The sequence below is a fragment of the Heloderma suspectum genome, chromosome 3, assembly GCF_057233095.1.
Source record: "Heloderma suspectum isolate Gila_16-S chromosome 3, 16-S_ref, whole genome shotgun sequence".
In the NCBI taxonomy this organism is placed as follows: Eukaryota; Metazoa; Chordata; class Lepidosauria; order Squamata; family Helodermatidae; genus Heloderma; species Heloderma suspectum.
The window spans coordinates 186,302,216-186,316,427 of NC_139460.1; the positions used below are offsets into that span (position 1 = coordinate 186,302,216).

General features: G+C 43.2%; 1 protein-coding gene across 16 annotated transcripts in view; it reads right to left on the reverse strand.

Moving 5' to 3' along the window:
• Positions 1–14,212, reverse strand: part of USP54 (ubiquitin specific peptidase 54) — a 225,899-nt gene that overhangs the window by 34,445 nt on the left and 177,242 nt on the right. For 15 of the 16 annotated variants that reach the window (XM_084841352.1, XM_084841363.1, XM_084841348.1 and 12 more), the window contains 3 exons: positions 9,944–10,117; positions 6,998–7,117; positions 5,739–5,925 (listed from right to left, as the gene is read on the reverse strand). In XM_084841352.1, coding sequence (XP_084697478.1) covers positions 5,739–5,925; positions 6,998–7,117; positions 9,944–10,117 — 481 coding nt within the window. The remainder of the gene's footprint in view (positions 1–5,738; positions 5,926–6,997; positions 7,118–9,943; positions 10,118–14,212) is intronic. The other variant, XM_084841361.1, reaches the window with a different exon arrangement.

Here is a 14,212-nt window from a genome sequence, read left to right on the forward strand (position 1 = left end):
TTCATGGATCACTGCCTTGTTGTGGCGAAGGGGCTTGCGTAACTCAGTGAAGCCATAAGCTATGCTGTGCAGGGCCACCCAAGACGGACAGGTCATGGTGGAAAGTTCTGACAAAATGTGGTCCACTGGAGAAGGAAATGGCAACCCAGTATTCTTGCCAAGAAAACCCCATGGAACGTATCACAAGGCTAAAAGGTATGACGCCGGAAAATGAGCCCCTCAGGTCGGAAGGTTTCCAATATACTACTGGGGAAGAGCAGAGGGAATTTCCAAGTAGCGCCAGAAAGAGTGAAGCGGCTGGGCCAAAGCCGAAAGGACACTCAGCTGTGGATGTGTCTGGTGGTGAAAAGAAAGTCCGATGCTGTAAAGAACAATATTGTTTAGGAATCTGGAATATAAGATCAGTGAATCAAGGTAAGCTGGAGGTGGTCAAACATGAGATGGCAAGATTGAACATCGACATCTTGGGAATCCGCGAACTAAAATGGACAGGCATAGGAGAATTTAATTCAGGTGACCATCGTATCTACTACTGTGGGCAAGAATCCCTTAGAAGAAATGGAGTAGCACTCATAGTCAACAAAAGGGTGGGAAAAGCAGTACTGGGGTACAATCTCAAAAACGATAGAATGATCTCAGTATGAATCCAAGGCAAACCATTCAACATCACAGTAATTCAAGTCTATGCCCCAACCACTGATGCTGAAGAAGCTGAGGTTGATCGGTTCTATGAAGACCTACAACACCTTCTAGAACTAACACCAAAAAAAATGTCCTCTTCATCATAGGCGATTGGAATGCTAAAGTAGGAAGTCAAGAAATCACCAGGATAACAGGCAAGCATGGCCTTGGTGTACAAAATGAAGCAGGACAAAAACTAATAGAGTTTTGCCAAGAGAACACGCTGATCATAGCAAACACTCTTTTCCAACAGTACAAGAGACGACTCGGAAGAGGCGACTTGCAGCCAAAGATGGAGAAGCTCTATACAGTCAGTAAAAACAAGACCTGGAGCTGACTGTGGCTCAGATCATGAGCTGCTGCTTGAAAAATTTCGGCTTAAATTGAAGAACATAGGGAAAACCACTAAACCATTCAGGTATGACCTAAATCATGTCCCTTATGAATATACAGTGGAGGTGAGGAATAGATTTAAGGGATTAGACCTGATAGACAGAGTGCCTGAGGAACATTGTTCAGGAGGCAGCAACTCAATCCATCCCAAAGAAAAAGAAATGCAAGAAAGCCACGTGGCTGTCTGATGAGGCTTTACAAGTAGCTGAGGAAAGAAGGGAAGCGAAAAGCAAGGGAGAAAGGGAAAGATATATCCAGCTGAATGCAGATTTCCAGAGAATAGCAAGGAGAGACAAGAAGGCCTTCTTAAATGAACAGTGCAAAGAAATTGAGGAAAACAACAGAATGGGAAAGACTAGAGATCTCTTCAAGAAAATTGGAGATCTCAAGGGAATGTTTTGTGCAAAGACGGGCATGATAAAGGACAAAGAAGGCAGGGACCTAACAGAAGCAGATGAGATGAAGAAGAGGTGGAAAGAATAAACAGAAGAACTATACAGGAAAGATCTGAATGTCCCTGATAGCCATGACAGTGCGGTCACTGAAATTGAGCCGGACATCCCAGAGAGTGAAGTCAAATGGGCCTTTACTAACAACAAAGCTAGCGGAGATGACAGTATTCCAGCTGAGCTATTTAAGATCCTAAAAGATGATGCTGTTAAAGTGCTGTACTCAATATGCCAACAAATTTGGAACACTCAACAATGGCCACAAGACTGGAAAAGGTCAGTTTACATTCCAATTCCAAAGAAGGGCAATGCCAAAGAGTGTTCAAACTACCGTACAATTGCACTCATTTCACATGCCAGCAAGGTGATGCTCAAAATCCTACAAGCTAGGCTTCAGCAATATGTGAACCAAGAACTACTGGAAGTACAAGCTGGGTTTCGAAGAGGCAGAGGAACTAGAGATCAAATCACCAACATTCGCTGGATCATGGAGAAAGCAAGACAATTCCAGAAAAACGTCTATTTCTGCTTCATTGACTACATTAAGCCTTTGATTGTGTGGATCACAACAAACTGTGGCAAATCCTTAAAGAGATGGGAGTACCAGACCACCTTACCTGTCTCCTGAGAAAACTGTACAAGGGTCAAGAAGCAACAGTAAGAACCGGACATGGAACAACTGATTGGTTCAAAATTGGGAAAGGAGTACAACAAGGCTGTATATTGTCACCCTGCTTATTTAATTTATATTTAATTTATATGAAGAGTACATCATGAGAAACGCCGGGTTGGATGAATCACAGGTCGGAATTAAGATTGCCGGGAGAATGATCAACAACCTCCGATATGCAGACGATACCACCCTAATGGCAGAAAGCGAAGAGGATCTAAAGAGCCTCTTGTTGAGGGTGAAAGTGGAGAGTGCAAAAGCTGGTTTGAAACTCAACATTAACAAAACGAAGATCATGGCATCTGGCCCCATCACTTCCTGGCATATAGAAGGGGAAGAAATGGAAGCAGTGACAGATTTTATTTTCTTGGGCTCCAAGATCACCGCAGACGGTGACTGTAGCCATTAAATTAAAAGACGCTCGCTCCTTGGGAGAAAAGCTATGGCAAACCTAGACAGCATAGTAAGAAGCAGAGATGTCACCTTGCCGACAAAGGTTCGTATAATCAAAGCTATTGTTTTCCCAGTAGCAACGTATGGCTGTGAGAGCTGGACTATAAGGAAGGCTGAGCACCGAAGATTTGATGCTTTCGAACTGTGGTACCAGAGAAGACTCTTACAAGTGCCCTGGACCGCAAGGAGGTCAAATCAGTCCATCCTAAAGGAAATCAACCCTGACTGCTCATTGGAAGGACAGATACTGAAGCTGAAGCTCAAATATTTTGGCCACCTAATGCGAAGAGAAAACTCCCTGGAAAAGACCTTGATGCTGGGAAAGATTGAAGGCAAAAGGAGAAGGGGACGGCAGAGGATGAGATGGCTAGATAGCATCACCGATGCAATGAAGATGGACTTGAGCACACTCCGGGAGAGAGCGCAGGACAGGAAGGCCTGGCGTGCTATGGTCCATGGGGTCACGAAGAATCGGACACAACTGAACGACTGAACAACAACAACAACAACTCAGACAGCAAGGACTGTGCGAGGGTTTAACAACCCTCGCATAACCCTAAAACAGGCCATGGGTTGTGTAAGGATTGTTTAATCCTTGCACAACCTCTATCAGAGAACACAACAAGCCATGGTGGAATATTCAGAATGGCTGCTCACATGTGCTGCAGCCCATTGTGGCTTAAATATTAAATAAGCCATGGTGGACTGTTTGATTGTGCGAACCAGCCCACACTGTAGGCACCTAAATTAAGTGTATAGTACATCACAGCACAGTTATGGCAGAAAAGCCAGAACTCTGAACTATAACCATGGCAAAATATCACCTTATATGACCTTGCCTTATTTTTTTCCATAAGAGGTTCCATCTGTGACAAATGGTCTGAAGAAAGGGGAACAGAGCAATATTGGTCTTATTTCAATTTAATTTTTTCCTCCACAGACAAATAAAGGGAGATAACTATTAAAGTAAAGGATAACTATTATATATGAAGCAAAATCAATATGGATTTTGCAGGAAATATCTGAGAATCGGGTCTCTTTTTTGGCCGGGGGGGGGGGACATAAACATCTGGAGAAAAAAATAAATTTGACTTTCATGCCAGTTCCCAGCTAAATTGCAGGACAGCAAGGAAAAAGCTGGAACAGGCAAGGCTTAGGACCAAACTACATCCTATGTTTATTAATGCTTTTTAAAAGGGTGCTTAAACTAGCCACTTCTTGTTGTTGTTGAAAAAAAGAAGTCATGGGACTCCAATCCACAATATGCTGTTGATCTGGATTGGGGGCCTGTACCAGTTTTCTGCTGAAAATCACCCCATGCTGCTGTTTGCCCCTAAAGATGCTGTTTACTATAAACAGTTTGGCCCTAAGAAACAGCTAAAGATGAAGCTGTGGAAAAACTGAACCCAGTTCTCTTTTCAGATATAGCAAAAAGCACTAGAGCAAGGAGAAGCTCAGATCTCCCTTGATCATTTGGAAACTATTGTTGCTCCCAAACCCCTCAGTCTACAGAAAACAGAAAATAATCATCCCTGCATGAGGAAGGAGGGGTGGCACATCCCAGAACTGTGCAGACATAAGAGTACTCCAAGGATATTCCCCCCCTCCAACATTAACGAATCCAATTTTACTGAATACGAGTTTGAAAAAAGGCAGAAGTTTCCATATTAATTTTGCTAGTTTGTGTGCCTTATAGGGAAGTTAAACACAATTCTAAAATTCAGCTTTTTACCAGATGAGTATTCTTTCCTGGGCCAGTGGGGGTTGGCAATTTGTTTAGCACTGAGGAACATATCGTAACATTTTTTTTAAACACATTTTAAACCAAATGTTTAAAATTTCCAAACCATGAAGATGAGAAATCCCCCCTCCCTACATGCACCAGGTAGTATCCATTGTTTGTCCCACATAGAGTAGACCGATTGGAATGAATGGGACTTGCGTTACCTTGGATACTACCCACGGTTTTTGTTTTGTTTTGTAAAGGAAAGCCAGGACTTTAAGGATTATAACAAGAACTGATTGGATGGCGGGTCTGGGTTGGGTTGCTGGGCTGCAGGCACCCCATGGGCAGCTATTACATCCTAACTTCTTATCGAGATTTCATCAATAGAAAGAATATGTGGTGGATCCACTTTTGGTACCATAAAGCCATCATCTAATCTCATTCCTTCCCATAACATGTTTTCAAGCTTCTCTCTCTTTTTAAATAGCATGGTCATCTATTGCTTTCTCTTTCTAATACAGAAAACCTGCCTGGGCCAGCAAACCAGAATGAACTTCTGTAAGGACTTTTCCAGAAAATTGTTTTATTGCACAATGAATGCAGAGTTGGTGTTACTCAGTTGTTGATGTGGGTCTTTTTGCCCTTCTCCTAGCTAGTGGTTTTGTTGAAAGGACACTATATTTTCCCAGCAGCCAACTGTGATTTTGTTGTTGGGAAAATGTGACTTTCCTCATAGCTAGCACATTCATTAAACTCTGAAATTCCTTGTGTACTCCTGCTAGTTAAATGCCATGGGCATTTAACTAGCTGATGTCCATGTCAACACTAGTGATAAACAATGCTCACACTGCCTCTATGTCCACAGCATTTGGGGCCTTAAAAAATAGGAGGGCAAGTGCTCCTATTGGGCCAATGGAGGAAGAGTGCTCATGTAGCCTTTAAAAATCTGCACTGAAAACCCTGGCAAACACCAGCAAGGTTACTGCCTGCCCTGCAGTAATCCTATACTTTGTGGATTTTTTAAAAAGCAGCTCTAGGATGTGCACTCTCCATCTCCAGCACTAGAGTGCATATCCCCCTGTCCTTGCCCAATGAACAATTCCCTAACAATAAGATCACTCCCCAACATCCCACTGCATTGATAGGATTCATGTAATGGATTGTGCTACTAGTCCCAGATTGGGGTTAGCATTATTTTACAACTAAAAAGCAAATCAAATTATTCTCATCATCTGGAGAGGTCCATAATACCTTAGGGCATTAATTAAATATGTAGTTTCACACAAACAGGGAAACATATTGCTCACTTCTTCTTTCCAGATCAGGCCCAATTCAGATCTGGAGTACTGCAATACTCTTAGTCTACCTTGTAGTTTGGGTCATGTGGCCCCCCAGTGGCGGGTGGCGGCTGGGCGGCGGCTGGGCTGGCTGCTGTTGCTGCATGCGATCCTGGAGGCTCCGCTCTTTTCGGATAAAGATTTGCAGCTTCTTATCGCCTAGAGCTCTGCTGTGAGTGCTAGAGCTGGCATCATGCATGTCAAGTCTTAGTTTAGCTAAAAAGCAAAAGAAAACATAGCAGAAACAAAAACAAAACTGGGGGAAGGCGAAAAAAAACAAAAGCTGCAACAAAAACATAAAAAAGGAACATGCAAATACTGCCACAGAAGAGTTCACAAGGATGCATCCATTCCCATTAATCCACATTCAGGTTAGCTATATGTATCCAAACAGGTTAATCAGAACTGAAACAATACAAAGATGAACAAATTTTTAAACTTTTAGGAAATGCCCTCTTCTCTGTGGCATGGGTCACTCTAACCCTCATGCAACTAATTATTGTTCACCTTTATTGGTCATCTTTAGCCCCAAATAGTGTAGCCATATTCTCTATACCAAAGAATCTGGTCAGGATATGAAATCCAATACATAGCCAGTTGGGACACTTGCTAGCAGAGCCTTTATGAAGTCTGTATTTTGCCTTCTTGTTTTCTTTCATCCATAAGAGCAGACTTCTATAAATACTTTCAACCTTCCAAAGTCATGGTATTATAAATCCAGTTTGTCTGCAACCTTGCTAACCAGCAAGAAGGGAATGGAGAGAGGGGAAGGAGAGTCAGCCAATCAAAAATATAAAGTATCAAAATAAAGAAATGCAGCGCATATTTTACATTTATCAAAACATTGATGCCTCCTCTTCCTGAAGTTTCAATGAGTACTACATATGTACTTTGTTTCCTGCAACTACATGCTGTACTTTGAGAATTAAAACTCTTCAATAAACCAGACTCTGAACTCGGAAAACTGTGTGCAGGGGGGCTGAAAGGCAGCATAATCTAGCAGGCAGAACAGTTGGCATCAAGAGGAACACAGGTGTCCCTTTCTCTACTGCCTTATTGTAAAAGGAGCCCCAGTATTAAAATCTGTTAGGGAACAGCTGAAACTAAATTCTAGGAATGATGGTGGTCAGAAAGAAGATGCCTCCAAGCACTTTTAAGACCAAAGACGCACATTTTTTAAAACTGCAACTTTGCATTGACCAGTCAGTTCTAGTACCCTTTGTGATGATATTAGATATTAGTAAACTGTAAAAAGCGCAGTAAGCTGAAGCAATTAATGATTACTTACATATAGCTTCATTACAGACAGCCAAAGCTGCAGCACAGTCTCCCTTCTGCTCTTGATGCAGTGACTCTTCGAAGGCTGAATCTGCCTCTTGCACGGTCCTCTCAAAGCCATCAGTCCTCCCTGCAAGGGGCAGCACTCTTCATTTTCATTCTTTTCAGGCCTCCTTTCTCCCTTCACCTAAGCAACCCCCTCCCCCAATGCAGAGTAGCTTTAAGCTCCGCAACATTTCAAATAGCAGACCCCAAGCCCTGAAGCCTAGTTCTCTGGGTCACATGTGCAGCAGATACAAAAGACTGCAGAGATTACAAAAGACTGCAGGTTTAAATGCAGAGATGTAACAGGTCTGTAAAGAGTGAGGGTATCCAGTGATTTCAAACAAGGAGTTATTAATATGCTGATAACACCCAACTCTCTCTCTCTCTCTCTCTCTCTCTCTTTCTCTCTCTCCTTTTCAACTAATGCAGTGGTGGTAGTGGATGTGCTAAATGGAGGGTCTGGGAGCAGTAATGGACTGGAAAAAGGCAAATAAAATTAAGCTCTGGCCAGACAAGATGGGGGGTCTGTTCAATATATTCTACATGGGGCTGCTCTCTTCCTAAAGGGTTCAAGGTTTAGGGGTACTAATACATTCAGCAATAACTTTAGATGTCCAAGTGATATCTGTGGCATAAAGGACCTTTTAATGCTTATGCACCAGCTGTGACCCCCTCCTGGACAGAGATAGTTTATCTACTGTCATCCATCCTTTTGTAACATAATCCAAATTAAATTAATGCAATGTATTATATATGTGACTGCCTTTGAAGATTACTCCAAAACTACAATATGTGTAAAATGCAGCAACCAGAACTGGTTCATTGGAACATATCTCATATGAGTTTTAAAACAGCTTCACTAGCTCTCTGTCCAATTCTGAGCGTAATTCAAAGTACTTGTTTTATTCTTTAACCTGAATGTGGTTTGAGTATCTGAGAGTTGGCCTTTTTCCACATGAACCTACACATACATTAAGATTTTCATCAGAGGCCCTTCTCCAGGTACCCTCACCTTCAGAAGTGAGGAAGATGGTAATTGGGCAAAGCTTTATCTGTGGTAGTGCCCAAACTGTGGATTTATTATTTATTTATATCCCGCTTTTCAACTATAGTCCTTAAAGTGGCTTACAACATGTATAAAATACAATGGGCTGGAACCAGATTAGTCACAGTATACTGAAATCAATGCAATAAATTAGTTGAGTACCTTACATCCCATTGATTTCAATGGAATTAAACCATGACTAACCTGGCCTGCATCCAACTCAACTGATACACCAAGCTTTCTTAGGGCTGCTCACTTAGCAACTAGTTTGGATAAGCTTCTGGTATTAGGCTAATCGTGTTTTTTTAATTTGCCTAAGCATTTTTATCTTAGTGTTGTTGCTATCTTACTTATTTTAAGTTGTATTGGTTTTTAGTTGATTTGCTATTGTTTTTATATCTGTAAACTGCTTTGAGGAAATTTGGGTGCTTCCAGATAGATAGCTCCTAGCGTTACCAATCAAAAGACATTGTGCAACTATTCTGGCTTTCCCTCTTCAGTTTATTTTTTGTGGTAAGAAAAATAGATGTCAGAATCAGAGTGAAAACATGAGAAAGTTACAAATGGAAGATGGAATCATTTGGACACACCCCAGAAAATTCTGTAAACGAGGCAGCATGATTGCACAATAGAAGACACATCTAGAAGCACCCTTTGTTTTGAAAGTGTGTTAAAAATAACATAAATGAAATTAAGCTAACCTGAGGAATTATCTCCTCACATTTCCACCAACAGAAACAGAGCAAAATTTGGCATTACGATTGATATTCATTTAGGTACATGACCTGTGACCTCACGTAGTCAAGGATTACTTGAGGCTAAATTAACTTTACTTAGGAGCAATCCTATGGCTGCTAGTCAGCGGCTAGATGGCCATAGGATATGTGGTTTTCTGGGAACTGATCTTTATCCTTGTAGGCAGCACGGAACAGCCCCACACTCGGAAGAGGAATGTGGAGCGGACAAAACGGGGTGTTCTGGGGAGCGTTCCAGGTCGGGGAAGGGGGAAATGCCAGTACAACTTTTATGTGTCGTCCAGCAGCCTCCTCCCCTGCTCTGCCTTCCAAAGTCGGCTGTCTATCCACAAATGCAGGACAGGAGAAGTGCAGAGGGGATGATCCCCTCTGTGCTTCTCCTGCCCTGCACTGGATAGGCGCTGCCTCCGAGTTCGGAGGCAGCCGCCTATCCCCATAGGATTGCGCCCTTAATGGATCTTCCTCATTCATAAATAATTGTTCACTGTAATGTTAGGATGTAGAGAACATTTAGACTTATGAAATTTATTTCTTGGAGGAGAAAATCGTCAAACAAACTTCTGTTGTTGTTGTTGTTGTTCAGTCGGAGGAAAAAAACGTTAGACTAAGGAGTAACACAAAACGTGCTATAACCAAAGCGCAAACATACTGTGAAGATAAACTTGGAGGGTAATTCATGGATTTGTCTCTCATATGGCCAAGATAATTTCCACAATTTAGATTGTTGAGCATTACAACTCAGGAATTCATCTATGAATTCACCTAGTTCATTCTTGGAAGCAGCCCCAATTTAATCATATTTTATTTATTTTCATTATAAGCTGCCTTGGAGATCCTTTGGGATTGAAAGGCAGGATAGAAATCAAATCAAACAAACAAATGTAAGGACGTCTTTTCTGTGCCCAAACATGCCAAATAAACTCAAAGAATGTGCATCACTACTACAGAAGCTATCGTTGTAACTTCAAGAACAAAAGGGTATGAAATACTCTTAGCAGAAAACCATTAGCATTTCATAATTCACCCCTTATCCTCTCAGACATACATCTGATTAGTCAACCCCAATCCTACTACCACTCCACAAGGGGGACAGCTTGTCCACATATGTTACCCTGGTTTTGCAGTTCATCCAGGTCCATGAACCTGCTTGGGTGTGGATTAAAGCCCATTGCAGCCTGCAGTTCCTTTTCCCGCTTCCTTCGGAGGTCTTGCTCCTGGGCCCTCCTTGCCACTTCTTCTTGTAATTCATCTAATTCACTCTTGGAAGAGACAAGTATTTCCCCACCTTTGAAAAACAAACAAAAACCCAGCAACTTTAAGACCACCACATTCTGTTTAGTAAACACTGTTTACTTTTTAGTTAATTTTTTTGTCTTGTATCAGGTCAGTTTTCTCAAATCCACTATAGCTAAAAAAAAAGCTTTTGCCAAGCAATCACTTCCAATAAAAGGCTTATCAAGTGAAGATTTTACTGATGAAACCACTGCCTCCCTGTCTGTTGGGCATGCAACTGTTTGAGAAGCTCAGCTAAAATGGATTTTTATATATGTGTAGTGAGTACTTTGTTGGTACCAACTTGTCTAATTTGTTGTTGTTGTTGTTGTTCTTCTGGGAAAGGCTGTATGAGCAGGAGGCTCATGGCAGCTGGGAGCAAGAGGATCCTGATATTAGTAATTAGTAACTTAGGTTACATGCCTTTATTGTAACGGAAGTTCATTGACCTGTCTGTCCTCTACTGTAACTTAGAGGATATGCACTGCTACGGTATGCAAACCTTGGGAGCTCTGGAGACATCCCTATCTTGCCACCCTAGTGAAGTGACCCAGAAGGGCAAATAGGCCAGTCTAGAGTCTTGGCAGGAAACATGTTCCAATCTTAAAGCATCTCACCCCAAAATAGATCAGCAGTTAAAAGCATGACCTGGGCGCCTGTTGTGGTATCCCTTTGTTCTTGATACCTGTGCCTGTTTCTTGGTAGCATAGCTTTTGTAATATTTAGTCAGTTAGCTTTAATTCAATCAAGTGGCCAGGAATCTCCTTAATGTTCCCTTTCCTTTCCCAGTCAAGCTATCAATCCTTTTTTTTCAATCCCATTCCGAGACTGCCCAAAGTCATTGCTCCTTTGCTTGAAGTCTCTAATTGACCTTGAGTTCAGGCACCCAGTGTTCACTCCGTTCGCTCTTTGTTCGTGGGACACAGTGTGACAGGTCCTCTGTCATGCAACTCTTAAGAAGTGCCTGGGGTTTGCTTGGCTCACAGCCTGCTCCTCGTGATCCTTCCTAGCACTCTCCCTCTCCGGTACCCAGCCCACATTTTCAGTGCCAGAGTGTTTCCTTGCTCTCCTCGCTTGAACCATGTCACTGTCTTGTTTGCCCAGAGAGATCCACATCTTTGTTAGTCCTAGATAGTTTCACCCTTTGTTGAGGAACGCTTGTGAATTTTAAAAAAGGTAAAGGTGTCCCCAACCAGTCGTGTCTGACTCTAGGGTGTGGTGCTCATCTCCATTTCTAAGCCGAAGAGCCAGCGCTGTCAGAAGACGCTTCCGTGGTCATGTGGCCAGCATGACTGAACACCAAGGTGCACGGAACACTGTTACCTTTCCTGTCAAAGTGGTACCTATTTATCTACTTGCAATTTCTTGCTTTCGAACTGCTAGGTTGGCAGGAGCTGGGACTGAAGACGGGAGCTCACTCCGTCACGCGGCACTCGGGTCTCGAACTGCTGTCCTGCCGACCTTTCGGTCTGCAGTTCAGCGTCTTAACCACTAAGCCACCGCGGCCACTTTTAGCCTGTGGTGTGGCCCAATCACACTGTGAGCTCAATCCTTCTGCTTAGGACACTTGCAAGCCTCTGGGTGTGCAACTGCAATTTTGGGGCCACTGACGTTGGGGCCACTGACCTTTTGTGGCCTCTTAGTATCCTAGATAACCGTGCCTCACAGTGGTTGTGTTGCTATTTATGAGTTTCTGACTAAGCCCAGTGGCTTACTTGCTTGTAACCACAGTTACAACTATTTCGCCACCACTGGAGGCTTCTCCTCTTACATGTAGCACTGCTGAGCAGATAGAAAATGAGAGCAAGTAAGCAGCTTTAAACTATGGTATGCCCAGTTGTTTGGAAACTCAAACCTGGCTTGAATTTTATGGTTACAGGAAACCAGGACTTGGCATGGTATCTAAATTGAGCCTCTCTTTCTCATATTAATCATGATAATAAGCCTGGCTCAGATGCAATGATCTCAGGCTGATAAACTGGAATGTCACCTAGAGGTAGCCATTCCAACATGCAGAGCGATAGAAAAGAAGCAGAGCTATTCCACTGCCTCTGTTGAGAGACCAGCCACCTATGGCTCTCTTCAACTGTCACCCACTTAGCAGCCATTCCACCACATTACCTAGAATCATAGAACAGTAGAGTTGGAAGGAGCCGACAAGACCATCGAGTCCAACCCCCTGCTCAATGCAGGAATCCAAGTCAGAGCATCCCCGACAGATGGCTGTCCAGCCTTGTCTTGAATGCCTCCAGTGTGGGAGAGCCCACTGCCTCCCCAGGTAATTGGTTCCATTGTCGTATTGCTCTAACAGTCAGGAAGTTTTTCCTGGTGTTCAGACAGAATCTGGCTTTCTGTAACTTCAGCCCATGATTCCGTGTCCTGCATTCTGGGTTGATCGAGAAGTGATCCTGGCCTTCCTCTCTGTGACAACCTTTCAAGTACTTGAAGAGCACTATCCTATCTCCCCTCAGTCTTCTCTTCTCAAGGCTAAACATGCCCAGTTCTTTCAGTCTCTGCTCACAGGGCTTTGTTTCCAGTCCCCTGATCATCTTAGTTGCCCTCCTCTGAACCCTCTCCAGCTTGTCTGCATCCTTCTTAAACTGCGGTGCACAGAACTGGACACAGTACTCCAGATGAGGCCTAACCAGTGCTGAGTAGAGGGGGCTAGTACTTCCCGGGATTTGGAAGCTATGCTTCTATTAATGCAGCCCAAAAGAGCATTTGCCTTTTTTGCAGCCACATCACATCATCTTGGAACTGTGCATGTGGTTTCTTTTTCCTAGGTGCAGAACTTGGCATTTATCCCTGTTAAATTTCACTCTGTTGTTTTCTGCCCAGCGCTCCAGCCTATCAAGATCACTTTGAATTGTGTTTCTGTCTTCCAAACTTTAGCTATCCTGCCCAATTTTGTGTCATCTGCAAATCTGATCAGCATTCCCTGCACCTCCTCCTCCAAGTCATTCATAAAAATGTTGAAGAGTACTGGGCCCAGGACTGAGCCCTGCAGTACCCCGCTCGTTACCTCTCCCCAGTTTGAGAAGATCCCATTCATAAGCACTCTTGGAGTCCGATTCTGTAGCCAACTGTGGATCCTCCGGATTGTTATTTCATCTAGCTCAGTTTGAGCTAGTTTGCTCATCAGGAGATCATGGGGCACTTTGTCGAAAGCTTTGCTGAAGTCGAGGTATATGATGTCCACAGCATTCCCACAGTCCACAAGGGAGGTTACCTGATCAAAAAATGAGATTGGATTCGTCTCGCAGGATTTGTTCTTGACAACTCCATGTTGGCTTTGAGTAATCACGGCATTGTTTTCAAGGTGCTTACAGATGGATTGCTTTAGAATCTGCTCCAGAATGTTCCCAGGGATTGATGTCAGACTGACTGGTCTGTAGTTCCCAGGTTCCTCCTTTTTGTCCTTTTTGAAGATAGGGACAACATTAGCCCTCCTCCAGTCATCTGGCACTTCACCCGTCCTCCATGATTTCTCAAAGATAATAGACAGTGGCTCTGAGAGTTCTTCTGCCAGTTCCTTTATTAGTCTAGGATGCAGTTCATCTGGCCCTGGAGATTTGAACTCATTCAAAGTAAGGAGGTGTTCCTCGACCATATGCTTATTGATCTCAAGCTGCAATTCTGCCTCTTCAGCCTGCACTTTGCCTTTGCCAGGGGGCTCATAGACCCTCTTTTGGGAGAAGACTGAGCCAAAGTAGGAATTGAGCACTTCTGCCTTTTCTTTGTCATCTGTTATCATTTTGCCATCCTTGTTTAATAGCTGAACCACCCTTTCTTTCCTCTGTCTTTTACTATGCACGTAGTATCCTCTACTTCATTTTTCCTCATCTCAGCAGTTTCTTCTTCTGCCTCAGCTTGCTGTTGCCCTTCTAGCTTCTGTTCTTTGTTTTGCTGCTGTAGTTCCACCGTTCTGTCCAAGAACTCTTCGTGTTCTGTTATTCCCTGGAGGGTTGACACTCGCCGCTCCAGTCCTCCTACTTTTTCTTCCAGCAGCGTAATCAACTTGCACTTGTTGCAGGTGTAGGCCATGTTGTTCTCAGGCAAATAAAACAAACATGGCACACACATTGCAGGTCACCACCACTGGAGAGTC